The sequence below is a fragment of the Podarcis muralis genome, chromosome 13 (assembly GCF_964188315.1).
Source record: "Podarcis muralis chromosome 13, rPodMur119.hap1.1, whole genome shotgun sequence".
NCBI lineage: Eukaryota > Metazoa > Chordata > Lepidosauria > Squamata > Lacertidae > Podarcis > Podarcis muralis.
This window is the reverse complement of record NC_135667.1, coordinates 23,356,610-23,380,557: the sequence shown is the minus strand read 5'-3', so window position 1 is coordinate 23,380,557 and position 23,948 is coordinate 23,356,610. Positions and strand designations below refer to the sequence as shown.

Sequence of the window (23,948 nt, the reverse complement as noted above, 5' to 3'; positions counted from 1 at the left end):
CACAAACTTTTCTTCTTAGGCTTGCTGCTCTGAAGGCAAAACAGTCCACAGTTTTCAAAGGTGTAGGGGGACCTGTCCCCTAAAAAATAATTACTGGGATACCCAACAGATCTCTCAGCTGAGAGCTTTAAATCTTTGAACAAGACTGCTCTTAAGTCCTTGTAGATTGGACAAACCAGTAGGCAGTAGGGTAAATCTTCAGGCACATTGGCAAACTCTCTCTTCATAAGGAATCGGGTGATAGCATCCTTCAGCTTTGGCAGAGTGCATAGACTGGAACTGCAGAGCTGTAAAGGCTTTTATCCATCTGAGCTTTTAAAGGTCTGGAACACTGAAGAGAAATGTGGCTTTCCACTAAAAGACATATCAGAACCCACCTGTCCAGTATTAACTCTCAAACTATTTGCTCCCCTTTTCTGCTGACATTATGCATTTGGGTGTAGGTAGATTATAAGCTATTGTTTTAATCTGCTGGAACAAACAGTATAGAGAACAGACGGTGTTCAAAATTTAGATAGTGATTTGGGTTTCAGGTTAAAGCAGAAAAGTGGCCAAACCTGGTTTGTAACAAAATTTCATTTAAGTACTGAATGGTTGTTTATTTTGCAGTTTGTAATTCCTTTCAGTATTATTATTATTTTTGTACCCTCACTAGCACAGAGTGCTGGCTTAAAGCACAGCAGACCAATATAAGGCATCTCCATATGAGAGGAAACTCCAGCACTTCTTGCAGTGAAGGCATGGAGGAATCCAGAAGGAACTGAACAGCTCAGGGACTGGCAAGAGCCTTATGAGATGGCAGCCAGCTATACTTTGGCAGGAGAAGAAGACTGCAGCAGAAACTCCTGTTTTAAGAAGCACAAGGCTACAGAGCCAAACTCAGATCCCAAAAGCCTCTGGGCTCACACTGCTGCCCAGCATCTCATTGCCAGCCTTCATGCACTGAGCCAGCTGGGACCCTGCAGACAAACAAAGAGGCAGAGTTAGGATCTACCAGCACCAAATATCACTTTTCAGCCTGCACCCAAGTCTTTTTCCAGGGCCAATAACTGATCACTCCATCTATGTGCGATGGGGAGGAAGACAGAAGGCTGCTGTTCATTCCATCTTTTACTCATTTTTTTAAAGCGAAGTCTGAGTGTGCCCCAACACATTTTTTCCCAAAGGCCTGGAAGGGGAAACCAATCGCAAATCATACAAAGGGGCAACATTTTGAAGTGCAATTAACTGAATGGCAGAAAGGCAATCAGAGACCACTGGATGGTGCAGAAATGAATTTTTATTTGGGGGGGGGACTGCTCTTATTTCAAAGCACAAATGTTCTTCATAGTGATTGCAAGCAGGAAGCGCTGCCTTTTGAATTGGATAGGCAAGATCCAAGCAGGTGTGCTCTTTGCCCTGCAAGTCATACTCATTCTACGCTCTCCTAGTTGGAATGATAGAGGAATCACCATCTTCCCCAGCCAAAATCTGAAGAAATCTCTAATGCAGGACCTGGAGACAGTTGTACCTCCCAGTTTAACAGACTGGAACCCCTGTGGTGAGCCAGGATTATTATTTTTTTTAATGTACACTGTAAATTGTTGGGAAATTTGATTGGTCTGGGGTCAAGTAGGGGTGGAAAAACCCCAGCACCTCAAATGAAATACAGCATAGTTTAGACTCCTGTTGGAGACTCATCTTCAAACTCCAGCCTCTGTCTAGACTCCTTCATTCTTCCTCAGCTTACTGCCATCCAGCTGCCTAAAACTTTCTGCCTCCAGGAGAGCTGGGAAGCAGAGTTCACTCTTATCAGCTTTGCTGAAAGCCCTGCTCCATCAGGCATGTTCGACCCCTAAACAGTGCCAGCTGGTCATTATCAGAACAACAGTTTAGGAAATAGTGCCAGTTTGATTCCTCCCTTTTTCTCTCCCTTTCCCTTTCCCCCTTATGTTGATGTTGCAAGCCTGCAGGTAAACACTGTCTCGCTTTAAAGGTAAAGGTACCCCTGCCCGTACGGGCCAGTCGTGACAGACTCTGGGGTTGCATGCTCATCTCGCTTAAGAGGCCGGGAGCCAGCGCTGTCCAGAGACACTTCTGGGTCACGTGGCCAGCGTGACGAAGCTGCTCTGGCGAGCCAGCACCAGTGCAGCGCACGGAAACGCCGTTACCTTCCCACTATAAAGCGGTACCTATTTATCTACTTGCACTTAAGGCTGCTTTCGAACTGCTAGGTGGGCAGGAGCTGGGACCGAACGATGAGAGCTCACCCCGCCGCGGGGATTTGAACTGCCGACCATACGATCGCAAAGTCCTAGGCACTGAGATTTTACCCACAGCACCACCCGCGTCTCGCTTTAGCTGACTGTATTTGTCATGCTGAAGAGTGACTTATATACAGTCACTTTTCACTGAAGAGTGGAGTAAAGGTAAAGGGAACCCTGACCGTTAAGTCCAGTCGCAGACGACTCTAGCGTTGCGGTGCTCATCTTGCTTTACTGGCCGAGGAAGCCGGCATACAGCTTCCGGGTCATGTGGCCAGCATGACTAAGCCGCTTCTGGTGAACCAGAGCAGCGCATGGAAATGCCGTTTACCTTCCTTCCAGAGCGGTACCTATTTATCCACTTGCACTTGACGTGCTTTCGAACTGCTAGGTGGGCAGGAGCAGTAACCAAGCAACAGGAGCTCACCCTGTCGCAGGGATTTGAACCGCAACCTTCTGACTGGCAAGCCCTAGGCTCAGTGGTTTAGACCACAGCGCCACCCGCGTCCCTCAAAGAGTGGAGTACAAATGCTCTGAATAAATAAAAGCACAATAAGCATATTGTGCAATTCCCTTCCAAGAGAAGTTAAACTAGCTCCCTCTTTTGTTACCTTTATTCAGACAGGCCTTTGAAAACTAAGGCACAGGTGATGTGGAATAATGGGTTGGTTAGGACAAGCTGAACTTCCATGGTGGTTTCAAAGGCATTTTTAATGCATTTTAATTATTTTTGTTTTATTGCTCGGTGTTTTAAAGTGTTTTGAAATATAAGCCACCTTCTATCCCAGTCTGGGAGAAAAATGGGGTATAAATACATTAAGCAAACAAACAAGTTTTTCACCTGCAGTCGCCTGGAGCCAGCTGAGAGCTTTAGTTTCCAGTAATTCCCATTCATCCCTGTGGTCTATGGCCCTGGAGTGGAGCCAGAGAAGGGCCAGCACAGTCGCCCATGCATCTGGGGTCACCTGGCAATATGGAGCAGGAGTCAAAAGACAGACATGCACTGAGCCCTGCTCCCTCACTGGCTCTGTACAGAAATTACATTTGACAGTTCTTAAAGAAAAACAAAACAAAGGCTGAGTGTGACCTTTCAGTACCTGGTTACAGTTTGGCCACAATCTGGGAAATAAACACATGAATCAGATGAACCATCTGCTTTTGCAGATCTACTTTCTCTCCCTTTTCTTGTTGAAAGCATAAAACATGGCCATAGTGGAAAAATATCCACAGAAGGAACTCTGATGAAGGAGAAGTTTTTAATTAATTGCTTCCAACAATCGCTTTAACAGAACTTTTATTACAATGGACAATGCCACTGATCCTGCCACAGACCTTACCTGGGCAGGTGATTTGCTTGAGATCTCAGTCTCACTCAGGCCTAGGATGGTGGCCAGACCAGAATCAAGTGGCCAAGAGCCATTAGCATTTTGCAGAGACACCAAGCTCAAGAGAGGCGATTCCTTCTCCTTGGGAGTGGGCTCTGCAAGGGGCAATAAAAAGAAGATAAATTAAGACAGCTCATAGCCTCCACACCACATTCAGAACTCTCCCATCTACACTATTAGCTAGATTTTCCAAAGCTCTCAATAGACAGTCATGATGATACAAAGAGTGGTACTTCCTAATATGCTCCACCTGGATCACCGAGATCCTCTGAAGAGGCATTTCTGGTGGTTCCCCATGCCCCCGAGGTTTGGTTGGACTTCCGTAGAGACTGGGTCTTCAGTGTTGCATGCTCTGCCCCACAGGACTCCCTCCCAATTTGCAGGGAGAAGATATCTTTTTGGATATCTTCTGTTAACTGTACTGTTCAGACAAGTCTTCATGTATGAATCTCTTTGTTTAAACAAACTAGTATCAAAGGAAGTTTTATTGGTGTTTTTTTGTTATGGTTTATGGATATTTTAAACACTGATTTTATTATAATTAGTATGTTGTAAGCTGCCTTCATATATCTTATGACTGTGTGGATTATAATATTTTTTTTAAAAAAATTGCTGAACCAGAAAACCAGAAAGACTACAGCTCCCACCACCCCTGTCCTTTAGGCATGTTATCTTCCATCAGGTGACAGAGTCCCCCTTTCTGTATTTTCATATTATTTGATTCTGGAATTCTGTCAGTTCCTGTAGTGAGTTCTTCCTCCCCCCAATAGCTTAAAAACAACAATAAAGATCCAAATCCATGTAGGAATTAGCTAGCTATATACCATATTTTCCCGTGTATAACACGCCCCCCCCTGTATAAGACACCCCCTATTTTGGGGAATAAAAATTAAAAAAATGGGGGAAGACTTGTTGAGTTTTTTGGGGGGAGGGGGATGCTGAAAAATCACTCACCCGCCTGGACGCTTCCTATCAGACACAACAGAGAAGACACCAAACGCCTGATTACTCGCTACCAGCCACCTGTCGCCCACCCAATTGCCGCTGCAACAGCGAATCCAATAAAAACCTTGCCACAGCCACCACTCGCACGACCACCACTGACAATCTTCGGCTCACAGCATCAAACAATCACCCGTCCCCCCTCTGCACTACCCGTGCATAAGACAACCCCGATTTTAAAACATTAGTTACACGTAAAAAATACTCGTCTTACACATGGAAAAGTACAGTGGTTGTGTCAGCTGAATGGAATCTGCCCTGAATAGCTGACACAAGGAAACAAAGGAAAAGGGAGAGTGATTGCAATTTAAACTCTGCTTGCCAGTTTTGCAAAAGGGAAAATGCTGGAACTTTGGTCTGACACAGAGGGGCAGTTCATATATTCTAAGGGCTTGATGGGTTAAATACTTGGGCCTGGTTTACTTGCAGGAACCAGTGCAGTTGCTGTACATTATGTTATCGTTGTGTCTAGTTTCCATCAAGATGCGGCACTCTGCACCAGCCGATGCTTCTCAGCCTCACAGTGTGCCCATCAAACTTAAAGCTCAAGGTTACTGAGAAAAGTGCTTGTAGGACAAGCTTATCCCTGTCGATTTAGACAGGACAGTAATTAAGGCAATGGGCTTGTAGTTCACTTGGTCTCCCACTCCTGGCAGCAAAGCCTCCTTCATAAATTCACCACACATGGTGGGTGAGGTTGTACTGCACAAACATTTACGCTGACTGAGCCTATGCATGAGTAGCTTCTTACAAGGAGACTTCCACATCATCAGGATGGGAGCCCAGGCAGGGCCGTCTCCAGCAGGGGGCGCAAGGGGCGCCCAGGCACCACGCTCCTGAGGGCGCTGGGATGGGGAGTCCGGGGCTGAGTTGGAGTCATCTGGGAATGGGAAGAGCTGTGAAATGTTCTAGGGGCAAGCATTTTTGTTGTTGTGAATTCTATTGATGTTAACAACTTTATCGGACCAGTAGTACCAAAATCTCTTAACTGGTATTTGAAGCATACTTTATGTGTTAATGAGATGAAAGCAAACTAACCGTGGCTCCAATTGAGAAAACGTTTGATATACATTGACTTTTAGTGGGTTGATTCATTTTCCACATTGATCAATGTTTTATGACCAACAAGTTTGCTAGAGAGAGATTTTCCAAAAAAAAGTCAACTTTGGGGGCGCTGGGCGGATCTTTGCACCCCGGCGCCACATACGCTTAAGATGGCCCTGAGCCCAGGCAGAAGCAGCAGCTTAAATATTGTGTTTATAGACGTCCATGCTAAAAAGCATTGGCATCTGAGGATGGGGTCAGCAACATAGTCCTGTTCCCTGGTTTTCATGTGAGCACCAGTACTGACATGGCACATTCAAGAGGTTTAAAGTTCTGTTTTGAAGTGCAAGCTTCTAGACCTCACAGGGCCCAAAAACCAATACCACACACACTGAAAGTTGAATTGCTGGTACCCGATTGGAAATACAGAAGGGGTTGAATAACACTACATAATTGGGGGAGGGACTTACCTAGGATCCATGCCCACTTTGGTCTCTACTATTTTCCCCTCAATCAACCTCCCTTTCTGCCTCCATCTCCCAGTCAGAAGAACTGACAAATGCAACTCAGATTGATTTCAAATTCTCCTTGTCATTTTTGCCAATTCAGTAGAGAATGGGATAAATAAGGTTATACTTAAAAGAACATTGTAATCATATGAAATCTTTGGCATGTTTTGAATGACTCCTGCAAAGTTACACAAATCATAGATATTTTGGGTAAACTGAAGTTAGGTAATAAATAATATGCAGTTGATAAAGAAAACTTGGAACCTATGATGGAGAGATTGGAAATCATAATAGGTGGAAGGAATTTGTTATGTATAGAACTGTATTCTTTTATGTATGTTATTTGTTTTACTGTTGACTGGTGATATTAAAATATATATATATATTTAAAAAAGACAAGTGCAACTCAAGCCAAGCATGCAATTCAATATCCGATTCACATTATTTCAGTTACAGACTTATTGCAAGTAAGATCTATGTACAAAATGAATGCATTCAGTGTTTTAACTCTTCTATGCAGAACACAAACAGATTCAAGATGGTGGCAGTGTTTTTATTACCTGAGGACTTAGCAGAGTAAGAATTTTGAATGGGAGGAGGAGGTGATGACTGCAGCGGGAAGCCACACATCTTTCTCATAGCTCGTTTGCCCTTGAATAGACCGGCTAGATCAAGGGGGAAAAGACACAGAAATCTATTGTGATTTTGAATAAGGTATAGGTCCCAGGATTCTTTGGTGGCAAATGTGCTTTAGGTATGTGGTGTTTATGAAGCCATTGACTCTACAGCAAAGAGCTGCCGCCCTGCTGTCTTCTCCCTATTCTATGCCTGCCTAGGACTGCTGCTCTCAAAGCCTAGGCTGGACCTCCATGTTTTTTAAGGACCGTAGTCCTTTTAAGTGGCTTTCCCAATTGATTTGACTCCAACTTCCATCTGCCCCAGTCAGCAGTGGTCACATGTACAAGTTGTAGCCCAACAACATCTGGAGAGCCAGAGAGACTGATTTTGAAGGGAAGAGGTTTTTATGTAGTTTATAAAAGTTTAGAATTGTCTTCTAAATGGCTCCCTTTCACAGAGATTAGGGCCAAGCCATGTCTCAAATTAACCCAGATGATTAAAAGTTAAGGGAACAAGTATTGCAGATAAGGCCTATGTACAAAATGAATGCATTCAGTGTTTTAACTCTTCTATGCAGAACATGAACAGAGTTGAGATGGTGGCAGTGTTTTTATTACCTGAGTTAACCAAGCGAGGATGTTGCGTGGGAGGAGGAGAGCAGGAAACCATCGGGTTGCAACCCGCCGTTGGCATTCGTGAAAATGATATGCCTAGAGATGCAGATTGTGCATAGCACAATGCCATTCCGCCTTGTACTAGACCAAGGAGGAAAAAACACACAAATCTAATGAGATTTTGAACAAGCTACAGGTCCCAGGATTCTTTGGAGGGAAATGTGCTTTAGACAAATAGCGTGTATGCAACCATTGACTCTACAGCAAAAGAACTGCCGCCTTCAGGGGTGCCAACTTGAATAAAATATATGGGGGGCCCAGGTAAGCCCAACCCCGCTTAATCGATCATATGACATGGTTCACACAAACAATTTGAATGGCAATGCCCATCAACTTTGCAGTGGTCCAGACCCTTCAGATATTTTATTGGGGCAGGGTGAATCCCCCCAAAGCCTCTAGGAGTGGGCACCTATGGCCGCCTTGCTATCTGCTCCCCATTCGGACTGCAGCACCCACAGCCAAGGCTGGACCTCCATTGTTTAAAAAATACTGTAGTCCTTTCTTGGCCAGGGAGCAAGTGGCTTTCCCAATTTGTTTGACTCCAGCATCCATCTGCCTCAGTCAGCAATCGTCACATTTTCAAGTTGTAGTCCAACAACATTCAGAGGGAGGGAGGGAGAGAGGTGGGGAGAGATTTAGATTTAGAAGGGAAGAGAGTTTTAAGTGGCTGATAAACACATCAGCAGGGCTGAAGGAAGTTCCCTGAGAAGTCTTCTCAATGGCTTCCTTCACATAAATTAGGGCCAAGCCATCTCAAGGAAGCACAAGCCACATCCTGGACCAAGATTATTACTCCCTCCTCCTCCTGCTCAAGATGCTAAACGTTAAGGGCACAAATAATAGAAAACCCTTCTCCAAGCACCATCTTGGCTTTCTTGGGTTGTGACCATTGAAACTCATTGATATGAGGGAAATACATTGATATTGTGACCACATATCACTCTGCTCTAGCACTTAAAGCATTATTTTACCTAGGTTAAACAAAACTTGTCAGTTCTTGCGGTCTTAACAGTTTGTTATTAAACTTTGCTTCATGAATGGATTGTTGCCTAAGACCTAGAAGATCTAGAAGACCTACTGAGACAGAATGAAAATGTGAGTTATATTCACTCTTGATATAGCTTGATATAGGTAACTTCTCACCTCAAGACCCCTGGTAGTTTCCAACACTGAACTCTTAGCTCAGTTTTTTCCTAAGTAACACCATTGCTAAGGAGTACTTATCAAAAACCTTTTCAAGTTACGTATTATTAGCAAAGCTCATGAGTTTAAAGTTATACGTAATTGTTTGAGCACAGCTGAGGAAAATATTTTAAGGAGACTTTTGATGCCTTAGGATTAAAGTTCAGCTCATCATATCATCACGGCTTCTTCTCTTCTCCATTGGAAGAACTCAGAAAGATACTCTATGGATGAATTATTTTTTAAATAAAAGGTGAGTTCTGGCTCCTTAGAATTCTTGATAACCGTTTGAAATGTTCTTGTGCTCATTCAATGTCCATTATTCACTTCTGTATGTATATTATTATTTAAATATTGTTTGATATTTTGAAGCATATTAGCTTTTTCTAACAATTTTTTATGAAATATTTTGCCTTAACTATTTCTTTTCAGTGCAAAGCCTGCCAGAATCCACAATTAATCAGGCAGGTGTACTTCCCTAATGGAATAGCTAATATTGTTTCATTAGCTTGTATCTCTAATATTTAGAGAACACCAAGTGATGGAACTTTCCTAAAAGAGCAAAAATATGCCAATTGGATCTGAAAGTTCAAGCTGGAATGTTGTAGAAGTAAGCTAAGATTTAGACAGAAACAAATTTGAAACACACACACAAACACACACACGAGTGGGATACTGGATATCTCCAAATTATCTTAATGAAGGCTGAGTAAAACCAACTCCAAGTCACCCCAAAAGTCTTTTCTAGAAGGTACTGAGCAGATGCAGTGACACTGAATCCAACATGGAATCCATGGTCATTGCCAAACACATCTCCTTGAACTCACATGCATGGGGAACGTCTCGGCGGCTGAGGGGCCCTTGAAGTGCTGTGCCCAGCTCCATGTTCACTCCCACAAAGGCCGTCTGTGAGCACACCACCCCAGAGCTCAGGCTTGTCTCCAGTGCCAGGCGCTGCTTTTCTTCTCCCTTCTCCCTGGCCCCCTCCAGTTCCTTTAGGAGGGTCTGAGCCGCCAGACGGTGAACAGGAAGCCTGCAGTATGGGGAAAAGGGGGCAGCGGGGAGATAAATGCAGGGACCACTTGGCATGATGTCAACCCCTTAATATAGGCCATCCAAATCCAATCTTCCTTGACTATTGGCAAATTTGGATTATAACTTGATGGCTTCCAAATGCTATCTGTAATTAAATAAATCGTATCACTTTTGTCCAAGGTTGCGGGGGGGGGGGAAGACTTACAAAATGTGACAGTACTACCTGTCAGTCTCCTGAGAACTGAGTGAGAACTTCAATGTTTCTTTGAAAGTCTGGTCTTGGAACTGGTACTGAAGAACAGCAGTCCCTTCTGTGGAGCCTGAAGACTGCAGAAGAAAAGAAAGCATCAAAACTGGGAAAGGGTAAGAAGCCTTTGGAACAATACATTCTGGGATTATAAAACACCAAGACTGGCAGGTTTTGGTATTTAGGATAGGAGGGAGGGATTATTCATTGGTTAAGGTCTTGGTGTTGGTTACGGTACTTGCCTGGTCCTGCCCATGGATCTGGGCATAAATGAGGCAGCGCTGCCCCTGGAAGATGACCTGTGGGCCTGACCCCACAAGCTCAGCCTTCAGACCAGGAGGCAAGTCCCAGCTCAGAGAGATCCTGGTCACGGCTGGCTGCAGGGCCTTCTTCAAAGACTGCAGGGCCTACGGGAAAGCAAGAATTTTGCAATGACATTAAGAGAATATCAAAGTTCCTGTTCAACTATCGCTTAAAAATAAGTTTCTATGTGAGATTGTTTTGAAACTGTGTGAACAGTGCTTGCAAAGGAGTCAGGAGAGATGCTGGTGAAGATGCCATCTTGGTTTCTCCAAAAGCCATTGAACGTAGAATAGAAGCCTGCTGGACAGTCTCTGAGCAACACAATGACTGGGCCACATAGGTAAAGGGATCCCTGACAATTAGGTCCAGTCGTGACCGACTCTGGGGTTGCGGTGCTCATCTCGCTTTATTGGCCGAGGGAGCCGGCATACAGCTTCCGGGTCATGTGGCCAGCATGACTAAACCGCTTCTGGCGAACCAGAGCAGCACATGGAAATGCCATTTACCTTCCCGCTGGAGCAGTACCTATTTATCTACTTGCACTTTTACATGCTTTCGAACTGCTAGGTTGGCAGGAGCAGGGACCGAGCAATGGGAGCTCACCCCGTTGTGGGGATTCGAACCGCCGACCTTCTGATTGGCAAGCCCTAGGCTCTGTGTTTAACCCACAGTACCACCCGCATCCCTGTGCCCCATAGGGGGCACTAAAAAAGATTCGAATTCATAAGCAGATGACGGGTGCTATGAGAAACTGAGGTGTGTTTTTTTTGTCAAGCAGAAACATGCAAATATAGGCACTTCCAGACTTGCTACTTCCCAGGTAGGATTCCACAGGACACTGGAAGATTCAGATTGTGCAACTGAAGCTTCCTCCTCAAAAGATAAGACTTTCTGCAGAATGGGAAGCAACAGGAAAATGCACCGGAAAGTGTGAAATAACCCTTGCTTGATGCAACGTCATCTAACCTCCCTATAAACAGAGGAGGAATCCTCAATAAGCCAGGCAATCATGAAGGCAACCAATGTTTCTTTCCAGCGAAGTGGTTTAAAATGTCCCATAAAGAAAGCGTAGCTATTGGGCACTACTAGCAATGCAAGGTTTCCATATGCAGTTCAGGAGAAGTGTAGAAGGGTGAGCCTAATGATCAATCTGAGGGTGCAGTCCTTATGTATTAAGGTTTCATGGATATTTTCCAAAACTTAGTGGTTGTGCTGCGTGGGAGAGCTGGGATTCCATGCTCTGATGGATTGTCAGGGGGCACCTGGCAGTTTACCCACAGCTCAGGAGAAACTGGTGGAGACCAGGAGAAGAGGAATGTGGAGCTCCTGAGCCTCACCTTGGCCTGCATGCGCTCCTTGCCTGTGATGAATTCAGCACTTCCTCCGGCCGCACGGGCAATTCCTTTGATGAGGGCTGTGGAGGCCCCTTCGCCAATGCCGAAGGAGAAGCACCTGTCAGGGAAAGAGGAGGTGAACCTAGGCCAGGTGCAGAGCTGTGAGATTAAGGTTTCCCTCTCCCTTGCCTTACCTGTGGGAGCTGCTGTGATGTTGAACTTCAGCAATGACCTTATCTGTATTAGACACCTCTCCATCTGTGAACACAAAGAGCTAGAGAGAGAGAGGGAGGGAGAACAGAGAGGTATCAAAACATATCCTATTTCTCCTTTAAAGTCCATTTGCAGGCCCCAATTGCATTCAAACCCCACATATAAACGGGGAAAATGCCTATCCTAGTGGTGGTGCAATTGTATAAAGTGTGTGAGGGAGTGGAAGACTGACTCTTTAATTCCTCCATACTGTGCAAGCTAACTTAAATGGCAGGTGATTGACATGTGGGGAGGCTCTCTTCTTTGACATCCATTTGCAGGCATTCATTGTCCATCTGCAAACAGACGAAATTGGCCCCAATAACTGTTCCCCTTCCCACTTCCAAAGGGAGGTCTCAACTCAAGTATCTTCCATGGGGTTGTACATTTTTCTATTTATTCAAAATAATTTTAGACTGCTCTGTATCCTCATGGACATCAGGGCGTTATGTAGAAAAAGCACAATGCACATAACTTAAAACCTTCACAAAAAACACCAACTTCATGTTTGTTCCGCCACTCTTTGCAGGTCACTAAAAACCCTACTCTTGATACCTGACGAGGAAACCCTTCCCGGCACGGCTGGCTATAAATGGCCTTCAGTGGCCGCAGAATCTCTGTGCCCCCCAGATCGGCTTGCAGCTCCTTCACCCGTTGGAGGGACTTGGACATGGTCTCCTGGGTGTATTCTACACTCTGCCTGTAGAGAGTTTCAGAGAGTCAAGGAAGTAAAGGACCTATTTTCCTCCCAAGCTCAGCCAATTCCCCATCAGGCTATTTTGTAAACCTCCCACAACATTCCACGTTTCCACTAGGACCACCCTTTTATTATTTGTTACATGGTCTAATTGCTCCCCTAAAACTCATCCAGTCAGATTCAAACTTCTCCTCTTCTCATCATTCAGTGCTCAGAATGCGCAAAGCCACATCAAGGATAGAAAAAGCCTATACTTACTGTGCAGGTAACAAGGAGGAAAGGGTAATAGCAGAACAAATGGGGAAGAGGAGGTGAGAAATGTTTAGGGGTCCAGAATGTGGCTTGCAGGAGATGCTGGGAAGCTAGCTTGTGAAAATACCCCGTCTAGCTTGGACAGATCTTCTAACTCCTTGGGTCAAATCTCTTCACACTTTAAAAAACCCTTCCATTCCATTGACCTATAAAAGCAAGGGTGAGGAACCTTTGGCCTTCCAGATGTTGATGAACTACAAGTCCTGACAGCCCTAGCAGGCAATGATCCAAGAGCCAGGGATTATGGAGCTGTAGTTCAGCAACATCTGAAGATAAAGAAGTGTGTTCAGATTCCTGTGTCAACCGTTGCCAGTGATACAACATAGGAGCAAATGGAGGAGCAGAGAAGTAACAAGTCTGACAATACTGGACATTCTTTTGACACTCACGGGTAGAATGAGTCATGGGTTGATCCAAATCCATAGATGTTGAAGTAACATCCCAGAGGGAGACTCTTCAGCAAGAAAATCAGGGTCTCCTGAAATGTGGGGTTGGGGAGGGGGGAGAGAAAAGCAGGAGTCACCCTAGGTGCCCCAGCCCAACCTCTAGCATTTATTTCAACATTACAGGCCCAGCCTCCTTCAAGGAACCATTCATCTGCAGTCTTCAATTACCCTCCCTTCTACCACTCCATCCTATTCTTCAAAACACAGGTTGGCCCCTTGGGTACCTTGGCACTCTGAATCCGCGTTGGGGAATCAGGGTTCCGGTCAGTCCAGGAATCCATGCTTCCAGAGCGGTCCAGCAGGAAGAGAAATTCTCCAGTCGCCTTCTGGCCTGGTTTTGGGGCAGGGACACTGGGGTACAGGGTGAGCAGGAGTGCTGGGTCCCCCATCAGAGAGCCTGTGCAATGCGGGAGGAAAGGAGATCCATTAGGCATTTTCACCCAAGGCAGCACTCTTTCACCTCCCAGTACCCTTTGTGTTTCTGCCCCCATGTCCTTAGGCTTTGCTCACCTGGGGCAGCCCCAGGCTTCCCAGCCTCTAGGAGGGTGCTGGGCTTGTGAATGTCCTCGTAATATATCAGCAGCTCCACGTCTTGGTCGAACTGGTGCCCTTCGGCCAAGGAGACCTTTGGGGTTAGAAGCAGAAGCAGAGCTTGAATGTGGAGCTCTGTTCCTATTCCTCCCAAAGATGTTTAAGTGTGTAACACTTTCGAAAAACGTTGCTATGGAATTTGGCCATTTATTCCAAAACTGTGCAAAATGAGAGAATTCTAGGTTGTGCCATTTGATTCAATAACAGGCAGCAAAATAAATGATCAACTGCAGGACCTCCCCTGCCAGATGTAGAACCTGAGATACTGAGAGAAGCTCTCTTGGGTCCCAGGCTTTGTATGCCAATAGAAACACATTGAACTGGGTTCAATAGCTCACAGTTAGTCGTTATTATTAAAATGTGCCCTTAGAGTAAGCATATCCGCATTATAACTGATCAAAAGGACAGGATCTGAGGCCAAAACCAAACCCTACTGTTTGGTTTTACATGACTGGTTTTATTTGTAAACCAATAGCCAAAGGTGATGAAGAGTCTGCAGGGTAGCAAGCTGCAGGGTAGCAAGAGATTTTAAAAAACCTTCCCACCCCCCATAGTCCATCTTTTAGTGGGGTTGCATCCACGCTTTGGAACTCCCTATGTAGACATCAGGCAGGCTCCTTCGCCACACGCTTTTGGACACCTGCTGAAAACATTTCTGCATAGGCAAGCCTATCCATGGATGTAGAGTACCGACATATGTTTTAATCAATTTTTAAATCCCTGGTTTTAATTATTCCTGAATGTTTTAAATAGCTGTTTTTTAAACTTTGCTAAGTAGTAATTTTATCGCTTCTTTCCCTTTTGCAAACCGCTTTGAGTGTGTGTTTATTTTTATTTTACAATCAAGTGGCATATAAATTATGTGAAATATAAACAAACAAACAGCGGTCTCAATAGAAATCCTGCCCCTAGGCTGCCTATTCGTAGTGGGAGGGCAGCTCCCACCTGCCCTTGTTACCAGTAATGCCCAGCATGGGAGTGGGACTCTGGTAGAGGCAACAGAGTTAAAACTCTCCTCTCCCACACCAAAGCCAAGATCCAGCTTGCCCCCTTCACCTTATTTGTTCAACCAGCCAAGCAAGGCCAATATATCTCTGTGTATAAAAAGGTAAAGGTAAAGGTACCCCTGCCCGTACGGGCCAGTCTTGACAGACTCTGGGGTTGTGCGCCCATCTCACTTAAGAGGCCAGGGGCCAGCGCTGTCCGGAGACACTTCCGGGTCATGTGGCCAGCGTGACAAAGCTGCATCTGGCGAGCCAGCGCAGCACACGGAAACGCCGTTTACCTTCCCGCCAGTAAGCGGTCCCTATTTATCTACTTGCACCCAGGGGTGCTTTCGAACTGCTAGGTTGGCAGGCGCTGGGACCGAGCAACGGGAGCGCACCCCGCCGCGCGGATTCGAACTGCCGACCTTTCGATCGGCAAGCCCTAGGCGCTGAGGCTTTAACCCACAGCGCCACCCGCGTCCCTCTCTGGGTATAGGGTGGTATATAAATTCAACAAATAATAATAAAAATAATACCTGGTGGCTATTCACAATGGAAGGACAGCTCTCATCTCGCAAAGGGCAAGCATGGGGAGGGAGATTCCAAACAGGGCTGTAGGGGTCACAAGAGTCAAATGTTCCCCTTCCCAAGCCATGGCCCCAATCCAGCTTACTCTTCCCTTTCCAGTTATTTGTTTACAAAAGAAAGCAAATAGCATGTCTATTTAATGATTATTTAGCTAAATTTGTTAAGCTAAAATAACTGGAAATAGCGTCCAGATACTTAATGGGCTTAGGACTGTATTAATGTTAACTGATAAAATAATATGTCTAATACAAGAAGGAGAAGATTTAAAGATGTTAATATTTAATTTAAAGGGTATTAAAATTGGGATTTGGAAAACCGTTATAAGGATATGCAATGAAATTCAACTAAGGGGAAACGAGGAAGTCGTTTTACAAAGTAAATAACTGTTATTTTCTAAGGTTATGATTTATGTTTGTTATGTTTTGTTTGTTTTATGTTTTTGTTTGTCGCTGATATTGTAAAAACTAATATTTTTTTTAGTAATAATACAAATAGCACGTCTATGTCGGCCATTAGACCTAAGCACAGATTTTGGGATGTGTGTGCAACTTCAAATGGAGAATGACAAATACACCCCTTTTCAGAAGCTGTTCCTTTCACTATTGTACCTGGGCAGTCGTACGATCTTCTGCCCTGTAGCGCAAGGGCTCAAGGGTGCATTTGGACTCCACATGGTTGATGCCATAAGGTGACTCCAGGGTGGCACTGAGGCTGAGAGTGTAGGGAAGCTGCCCCTTGGGCAGTCGTGGTATGCTCTTGGTGACATTGCCCCCTTCTGAACCTGTACATGAGAGAGTGAGAGAGTCATAAACCACAGAATTGTAGAGTACCATGAGAATCATCTCATCCAACTCCCTGAAATGCAGGAATGCTCAGCTGTTCCATATGGGGATTGAAACTCCAACCTTGGCGTTATCAGCACCACGCTCTAACCAACTGAGCTATCCAGCACACCATGGTTATTGAACACAATGGGCAAGCTCTCATGAGGAGGAAGACACTGTAACACAACCACATGTGGGAGGAAGAATAAGGCTGTTGGAGGCGAAGGCACCATTAAACAGTAATGTACAGCATGCCACCCCCAATCCCCAGGCGATTACCCAGGGTTTGAGTTTCCTGTTGGAAATGAGACACAGTGGGGACTGTTGTGTCTTTATGATATGTGGTTTTATTTACACATATATACAACCTGAGTCTGGACAGTGGAAAATCCCAGCGCTCACATCCCAAAGAGGGTCCTGCTCCTTCCATTGCTGCAGCCGCCAATTCAAAGAGAAATCAGCCCTGCTCTCGGGGTCCTTTCTAGAGGCTGCCTCACGTCAGCCCACATGGCTTCAGCCCCCCTCCATCTTACCAGAAACCCTTGCCAAAAAATGCAACCAACCCCCCTTTCACTTACCGTATTTTTCGTCCCATAGGACGCTCTGTCCCATAGGACACACCTAGTTTTTTTTTGGGGGGGGGAAATAAAGGAAATTCCCCCCTTTATTTCCCCCCAAAAACCAGGTCGGGGAACAGTGGGATGGTGGCGCTGCGCCTCCCTGCTGTCCCCCGAGCTTGTGGGGCTGGCCGATGTCTGCCCGAAGCGCGGGGCACTCTGCGTCAGCGTGCTCCGTGCAGCAGGCTGCTATCCGCAGCGTGGGGAGCCCTGCGGGAACTCCTGCAGGGCTCCCCACGCTGCGGATGTCTGCCCGGCGCGCAGGGCGCTCTGCTTTAGGGCGCTCTGCTTTAGGGCGCTTTGCGCGCCGGGCGGCAGGCTGCTATTCGCAGCGTGGGGAGCCCTGCGGGAACTCCCGCAGGGCTCCCCAGGCTTGCTGATAGCTTTCTGAAGCCTGGAGAGTGAGAGGGGTCGGTGCGCACCGACCCCTCTCGCCCTCCAAGCTTCAGCGAAAGCCTGTATTCGCCCCATAGGACGCACCCCTTCATTTTGGGAGGGGAAAAAGTGCGTCCTATAGGGCGAAAAATACGGTACATCACCACTTCTAACAAACACACTTATGGCACTTCTCCAATTAAGTTAATGTAACAAAATACCTTCCTGGGCCTTTCCAGCAGAAAAGAGGAATCTAGCAACTGTTTCTTTTAATATTTTATTTGTGTCAGCCAATACATAGGACAAACCCAATTCAAAGCTCCTTCCTGGGCAATTTGGTAGGATGGGAGTAAATAATCTATTTTGCTCATCTCTGTAAAGGTTGTACATATGAAATGAGCATGCATTAATGCTTCTGTTGCTCCAAATCCACAGAGCTTAATTATAACAAAGCAGCATTGCAAGAGGCTTGTATGTGGGGCTAGTTAGTGTGTTTGGGGGTGCAGGAGCTTACCCTGAGGTGCATAGCGGGGGTTGAGGACAGCGGGCAGGACAAAGCGGATGGCCCCATCGGGCTCTGGAGCCAAGGCCTGGACGTAGGAGAGCTTCAGCGTGGCCTCCCCATTGGGAGGGAGGTTACCCAAGCTGCAGGTGAAAATGTCACTGGTGTTTTCTTCTCTTCCAAGCAGGAAAGCCTGCCGGCCTTCACTTAAGGCATCCTCATATTCCTGCTCTGCCTGCATTGGGTGGTGAAGAGAAGAGAAGAACATCAGGAGTGAGGAAGGCAAGGACACAGGCAGGTGTGGTCCCAAGAAAGGATTCCCATTTAAAAACAGCTGTTGACCAATTGGTTACCTACCAGCGAAGCTTCCATGCTTTTGTAACTTTACCTTGTGAAAGTAAATTATAAGCACTGTGGTATCTACACTGTGACTTTAGAATTCATACATTAGGTTAAAATTACACCAAGCTGCAGCAGAAGAGGCCACGAAGCCAGGCTTCCCACTACAGCAACTGGGTGTTGTTAGGCACTCTTTCTTTTAAGCACAACATATGAGCTTGACACAAAATCTGCTTGTAGGCACAGAGTTCTATCTACGGAAGCCTCTGCCTCCCTTCTGAAACTGGCCACCCAATGCCAAAGGCCCCGATTGTCCTCAGACCTTCCATACCTGTTTCTTCTCTCGGATCTGAGCCTCAATCCGTGTCCCACCAATCAGGCCCTCGAAGGCATACACGGCGGCTTCATCATCCAGAGGGAAGACAAACACCACCTCCACTGGAGACTTCTCCTCATTGTGGTAGCGAAGCTCAGACACTACGTCAGCCACAAAGCCTCGGACCACCACATCCACAGAGATGCTCTTCAAGGGCACTGGGGCAAGGAGAGAACAAGGAAGGCTCAGTGTCTGGCCCTTGTGCACTTTGGAGAAACCCTCTCCAGTCATCTTGGCTCCCACTGCCAGGCCAGCCAGTTATTTAGGACCCCCCCAACCTACACCATTACATACCATAAACAAGAAAGCTATATTTAGGAAATTTATAGCAGTATGTGGCTTATTGCCATTTTGCACTCACTTAGCTGAATAACCGTATGCAGGTAACTTACCAGGTTCCCGAGAGTTTGTGACAAGGCCACAGACAGTCATGGCCAACAGCAATAGTCTTTGCGGAGGAATTGGTTTCCCAGCGATTCACCACAACTGCAGAAACAGAGATTAATTTTTGGCTAGAGGGGAACCATATGTATAACAACTCTGTATTTTATTTTCCTTTGATTTAATGGAAATGGTAGCCCCCACTTATTTGTATGAAATATTGTTCCCATTTAAAATAATACTGTTTACCCAACATTATTAAGCAATTGCTCTTACAAGGATATTTGTTTGTCATTGTTTTCTGTCTCATCTCTGAATGCAGAAGAATGAGGGGATGCTAAAATGACAGGTGGAAGGAAGGTGAGATTTGATGCCAGGTTTAACCAATCTTCTCTCAGCCCATGTCTCTCCCTATACTCCCCACCCCAATTTCTGGCAGCCAATCTCACTTGACATGCCTCTCATCCATTCTTCAGCCACTCTTTGCTCCCTGGTGCTCCTTCTGTATTCAGATCCCAGAGGGGAGCACCAGGGCAGAGGCTATGGTGACCAGAAGAGAAGCCTCTGAGCATGTGCAGAGTGCAGCCACTCAAGGAGAGGTGGGGAGGGAGCCAATGAACTGTTATGTTTCTTCCATCTGAGAGATGAAGAGACCCTTGAAGAAGGCCAAAGTGCCCCCACCTCCAGGTCCCCCAGGAGAAAGCTGCCTGCAGCACTGCCCTCCTGAAGCTCTTAGCCAATGAATGAAGTCATAGCTATGATTGGCATGTGGGGTGGGGAGGGGGGGAGTGGAAACCCCTGAGATAATAATAGAGAAGCATGTTCATTGTTCTACAAAGGGACATCCTGATTGTCTCTAAGCAGCAGTATTGGGAGCAGGTGAGAAGGAGATGCAGAAGGAGATGTAGGGCTTGGGGCAAACTATGGCACAGTGCTCATCAATATGCACCTCCTGACTACAGGATCAAACTTGTCTGCAGGAAATGTTTTCCACAGTGAGATCAACATGAAAGAATTAACTGTTGCATACCAGGGCTGGCCCAAGGTGCTTGGCCACTTGAAGGGAGCTGCAACGAGGACTCCCCTCCACACAAAGTCAAGGTGTGTTACTGGTAGATGTCCTGGGGCACCCAAGGGAGAAAACACCAAGGGAAGAGATTGGTGCAATCCCTCCCTAGCCATTTTTTGTGTGCTATCTTTTTATGGCACATAAAACCATCTGCATGGGCTGCCTGCCTCTCTCTCTCTAGTGGTAGGGCCACTCTGCAATCACCAACGCTCACTTTTTCCTCCACCTGCTGCAGTTCTTGCCTGCTCTTTACCATAAGGTCCCTAAGGAGACCTCTACCACATGTGGTGGAAGTGTGGTAAAGTGAAGGGCTTCTGGGAATTAATTTACAATGAACTTAAAAAAGTTTTCAAGTACACCTTTCCAAAAAACCCCGAAGCCTTTCTACTGGGATTGGTAGGGAAGGAAATTAAAAAGAAAGATAAAAACCTATTTCTGTATGTCACGACGGCAGCAAGGACTATGTTGGCCCAGAATTGGAAAACAGATGTAATACCAACTATTATGGAATGGCAGGTTAAAATGATGAATTACGTGGAACTGGCTAGACTATCAGGAAAAATTTGAGATCGGGATGAACAGAAGCTTTATGAAAGTTGGAGCAAATATTTGGTGTATATAAGAGACAACTGCAAAACCTTAAAGACACTGGCAGAAAGATATATGTGAGATGTATTTGTATAATGAATGTATATTTAATGAAAATAATAATAAAAATTTTTTTTAAAGGTCCCTAAGGATGCTAATTGTTCCCCCCTAGCATTAGCACTTGGGACACGGGTGGCGCTGTGGGTTAAACCACAGAGCCTAGGATTTGCCGATCAGAAGGTCAGCGGTTCGAATCCCCGCGACGGCGTGAGCTCCCATTGCTCAGTCCCTGCTCCTGCCAACCTAGCAGTTCGAAAGCATGTCAAAGTGCAAGTAGATAAATAGGCACCACTCTGGCGGGAAGGTAAATGGCGTTTCCGTGCGCTGCTCTGGTTTGCCAGAAGCAGCTTAGTCATGCTGGCCATATGACCCGGAAGCTGTATGCCGGCTCCCTCGGCCAATAAAGCGAGATGAGCGCCACAACCCCAGAGTCGGTCACGACTGGACCTAATGGTCAGGGGTCCCTTTACCTTTACCTAGCATTAGCACGGGGTTCCAATGAGTGTTAGAAAATACCATCCATTTTGCACTGTACAAGGAAGTGTGAGGCTAGTGATCAGCTACAGAACAATGCAAGTAACTACGCTGTCTGAGGGACAGTGAATTGCCCCCCCCCCGAAAAAGTTTGCTGACCCCTGATCATTTGCAGTAGATCATTTTCTTACCTCAAAGCGCCCCCAAAACTCGACGTCCTTCGCCCCTCGCCTTGCTCTGCAAACAGCGGAGCAAAAGCGAAAGTGAACCTTTTTGAGCAGAATGCAGAGGGACTTCCCGTTACTCCCGCCTCCAGCCAGGGAGGGTCCTCAAATTCCGTAATGGACACTGGTGCCTCTATTTTTCCATTGCAATCTTTGGGTACAGGTGGAATATGAACTGAAATATTACATAGATATTAACACACACACGCGCCGTACCACTTTTAGCACTAACTGAGGGTTAGTAGTCCTATTTTAGACATAATAAAGGGCTTTGGCCACACTTTTCTTTTGCCCCACTCTTTCCAGACAGACACTCCATGTCAGAGGGGCTCCCCCCCCCCTGGAAAACCGGCTCTTTCAAGCTCAATCGGAGCAAAGGAAAAGAGCACTGGGACAAAGAGCTTTAAATCGCAGATCATGCACGGAAAAATCAGAGGAAAGGTAAACGTGGATAAGCCCAAAGATGTGAAACCTCTCACATGGTTCCTTTTATGAGTGCTAGGCTCCAGATTGTTACTGAACCCTTTTGGCCTGTTTTTCTGCCTGTCTTGTCTTGCTGCTGTATGGAAAAACACATGAATCTTATCTGACCTTTGAAAAGTTTGTGAATAAACATATTTTAACGTGTGTTCTCTTTCTATGCTACCTGTAAAGGAAAGTGGGAAACTTTGGAATAAAAGTAGAAGTGGCTATTTTAAAGTTCTAAAAGCCTATATTTTCACACTTAACTTTGCTGCATATTTTGTAATTTTAAATCTCTGCTGGGGCTCTCTCACCAAAGAGTATATGCCCCAATTGATCCCAGCATCCAGGGAATTCTGTTTTAGTCTTTAAGCAAAGTAACTAAAATACCAACATTATAAGCCACTGTTTCTTTTATTGCACTGAATTTTATAATATGTTTTGAAATCTTGCTAGCCACCTGGAATCCCAATTTGGGAGAAATGTGGAATATAAATATATTAAATTAACAAATAAATAAGTCTCTCACCTGCAGTTGCCTGGAGTCAGCTGAGAGCTTTAGCTTCCAGTAACTTCTACTCATCCCTCTGGCCTGTGGCCCTGTAGTGGAGCCAGAGAAGGGCCAGAACTGTCGCCCACGCAGCTGGCAATTTGGAGCGGGAGTCAAAGAGAGAGAGACATGTATTAAGCCCTGCTCCCCCACTGGTTCTGTACACTTTGCAGTTGTTAAAGGAAAATAAAACAATGGTTGAATGCAACATTTCAATACCTGAACCGTGGTTACAATTTACCACAATCCGGGAAATAAAGCCATGGTTTGACGTGGGTCTGCAGACCATTGCTGCTCATTCCAGCATTATTTTCACAGAGGAAATTATAGCGAGGACAGATTCTCCAGCCTTCCTACTTATAGAATGAGAAGCAGGCCTCTACTGCACCCATAGGTGCTAACTGCCTGGGGCCCTGGGTGCCTGAGCACCAACAAAATGTTGAATGGTTTCTTTAAATGTAAAGGTTCATCATTGTTCCACCCGATGTGCATGTCTTTAAGGGGCCAGAGCAAGGGCCAGAGCAAGATAACGAGACCCAGCTTTACAGCTGTGAAACATAGCAGGTGCTGCTGAGTTGTATTTGATTAAGGTGTGTCAGCATTTGGGTTTAGTATATAAGGAGCAGCACCTAGCTCTCCCATTACCCTGGGGGTTGGGTTGGTGGTTGGGTCTGGTTTGTTGTTGATGTATTTAGTGTAAATGGAGTTTTTGTTTTTCTTATTAAAACCTTGTTTAAGTTATTTCCGAGTCCCTTTTTAATGCATGGTCTCCCCAGCAAGCTCTCTGCTGCGCTACCATACTGCAAATAGCCAACACAAAATTCCCCACAAATTTCAGGGTTAGGGCCATGCACGCTGCATGGCACCCATGAGACACCGGGCACCCACAGTCACAAGGCCAAGTTGACACTCTTGACTGCATCTTATTCTGCATGTCCTGCACGGAGAGGACTTTGCCTGGCAGTCGAAACTCTGTGGTTTCATGAGAGTGTATAGAATCTTAAACTTGGCTTAAGGCACAAAACCATTGTTAGAACTAGGCAATAACACCCCACCCCACCCCAGTGTCCAGAGTAGGTGGATAGAGACCAGAGACAGACATTTCCATCCACCGACACAGAATTAGAAATACAATGCCACTGATTGTGCCAGAAACCTTACCTGGGCAGGTGTTTTGCTTGATATCTCAGCCTCGTTCAGGCCTAGGATGCTGGCCAGGAGGACAGAACCAAGTGGCCAAGAGCCATTATTAGCATTTTGCATAGACACCAAAAGTGGTGATTCCTGTTCTGCAAGGGTTAATAAAAATAAAATGAATTAAGACAGCTCGCAGCCTCCACACTGCATTCAGAACCCATCCATCTAAATTATTAGCTAGCATTTTCTCTCTGGGCCTCCTTTTTTTTGTTCTTAGCACAGTATCCTATCTGCCATTCTCTTTCCCAGTCGACTATTTCTTGTTCAGTCTTTTCAAAGCTCTCAATAGACAGGCATTGATCAGACTATAGCTCAGCAGTAGGCCCCACACCCTACCTGTCAGGCGATGACTGGTGCTCTGGGCCATTAAAGTTGGGAAGCAATAGTTACTAGTTAAGTTATGCAACTCATTATGACATGGCATGGTGACCATTGCTTTTAGAAAACACAAAATGAACTACA

At 45.7% G+C, this 23,948-nt stretch overlaps 1 protein-coding gene across 1 annotated transcript; it reads right to left on the bottom strand.

Annotated features, from left to right (window-relative positions):
• Positions 1-644: 644 nt before the first annotated feature.
• LOC114581839 (von Willebrand factor A domain-containing protein 5A-like) lies at positions 645-21,573 on the bottom strand. Its single transcript, XM_077917183.1, has 19 exons — positions 21,245-21,573; positions 18,874-18,967; positions 18,437-18,639; positions 17,779-18,001; positions 16,057-16,229; positions 13,794-13,908; positions 13,508-13,680; positions 13,227-13,315; positions 12,384-12,528; positions 11,771-11,850; positions 11,580-11,694; positions 10,182-10,346; positions 9,916-10,019; positions 9,485-9,690; positions 7,419-7,556; positions 6,744-6,848; positions 3,581-3,723; positions 3,085-3,208; positions 645-959 (listed from the first exon to the last, which is right to left on the bottom strand). The coding sequence occupies exons 2-19, from the start codon at positions 18,911-18,913 to the stop codon at positions 880-882; spliced, it is 2,421 nt and encodes an 806-aa protein (XP_077773309.1). The 5' UTR covers positions 18,914-18,967; positions 21,245-21,573; the 3' UTR covers positions 645-879.
• Positions 21,574-23,948: the final 2,375 nt, after the last annotated feature.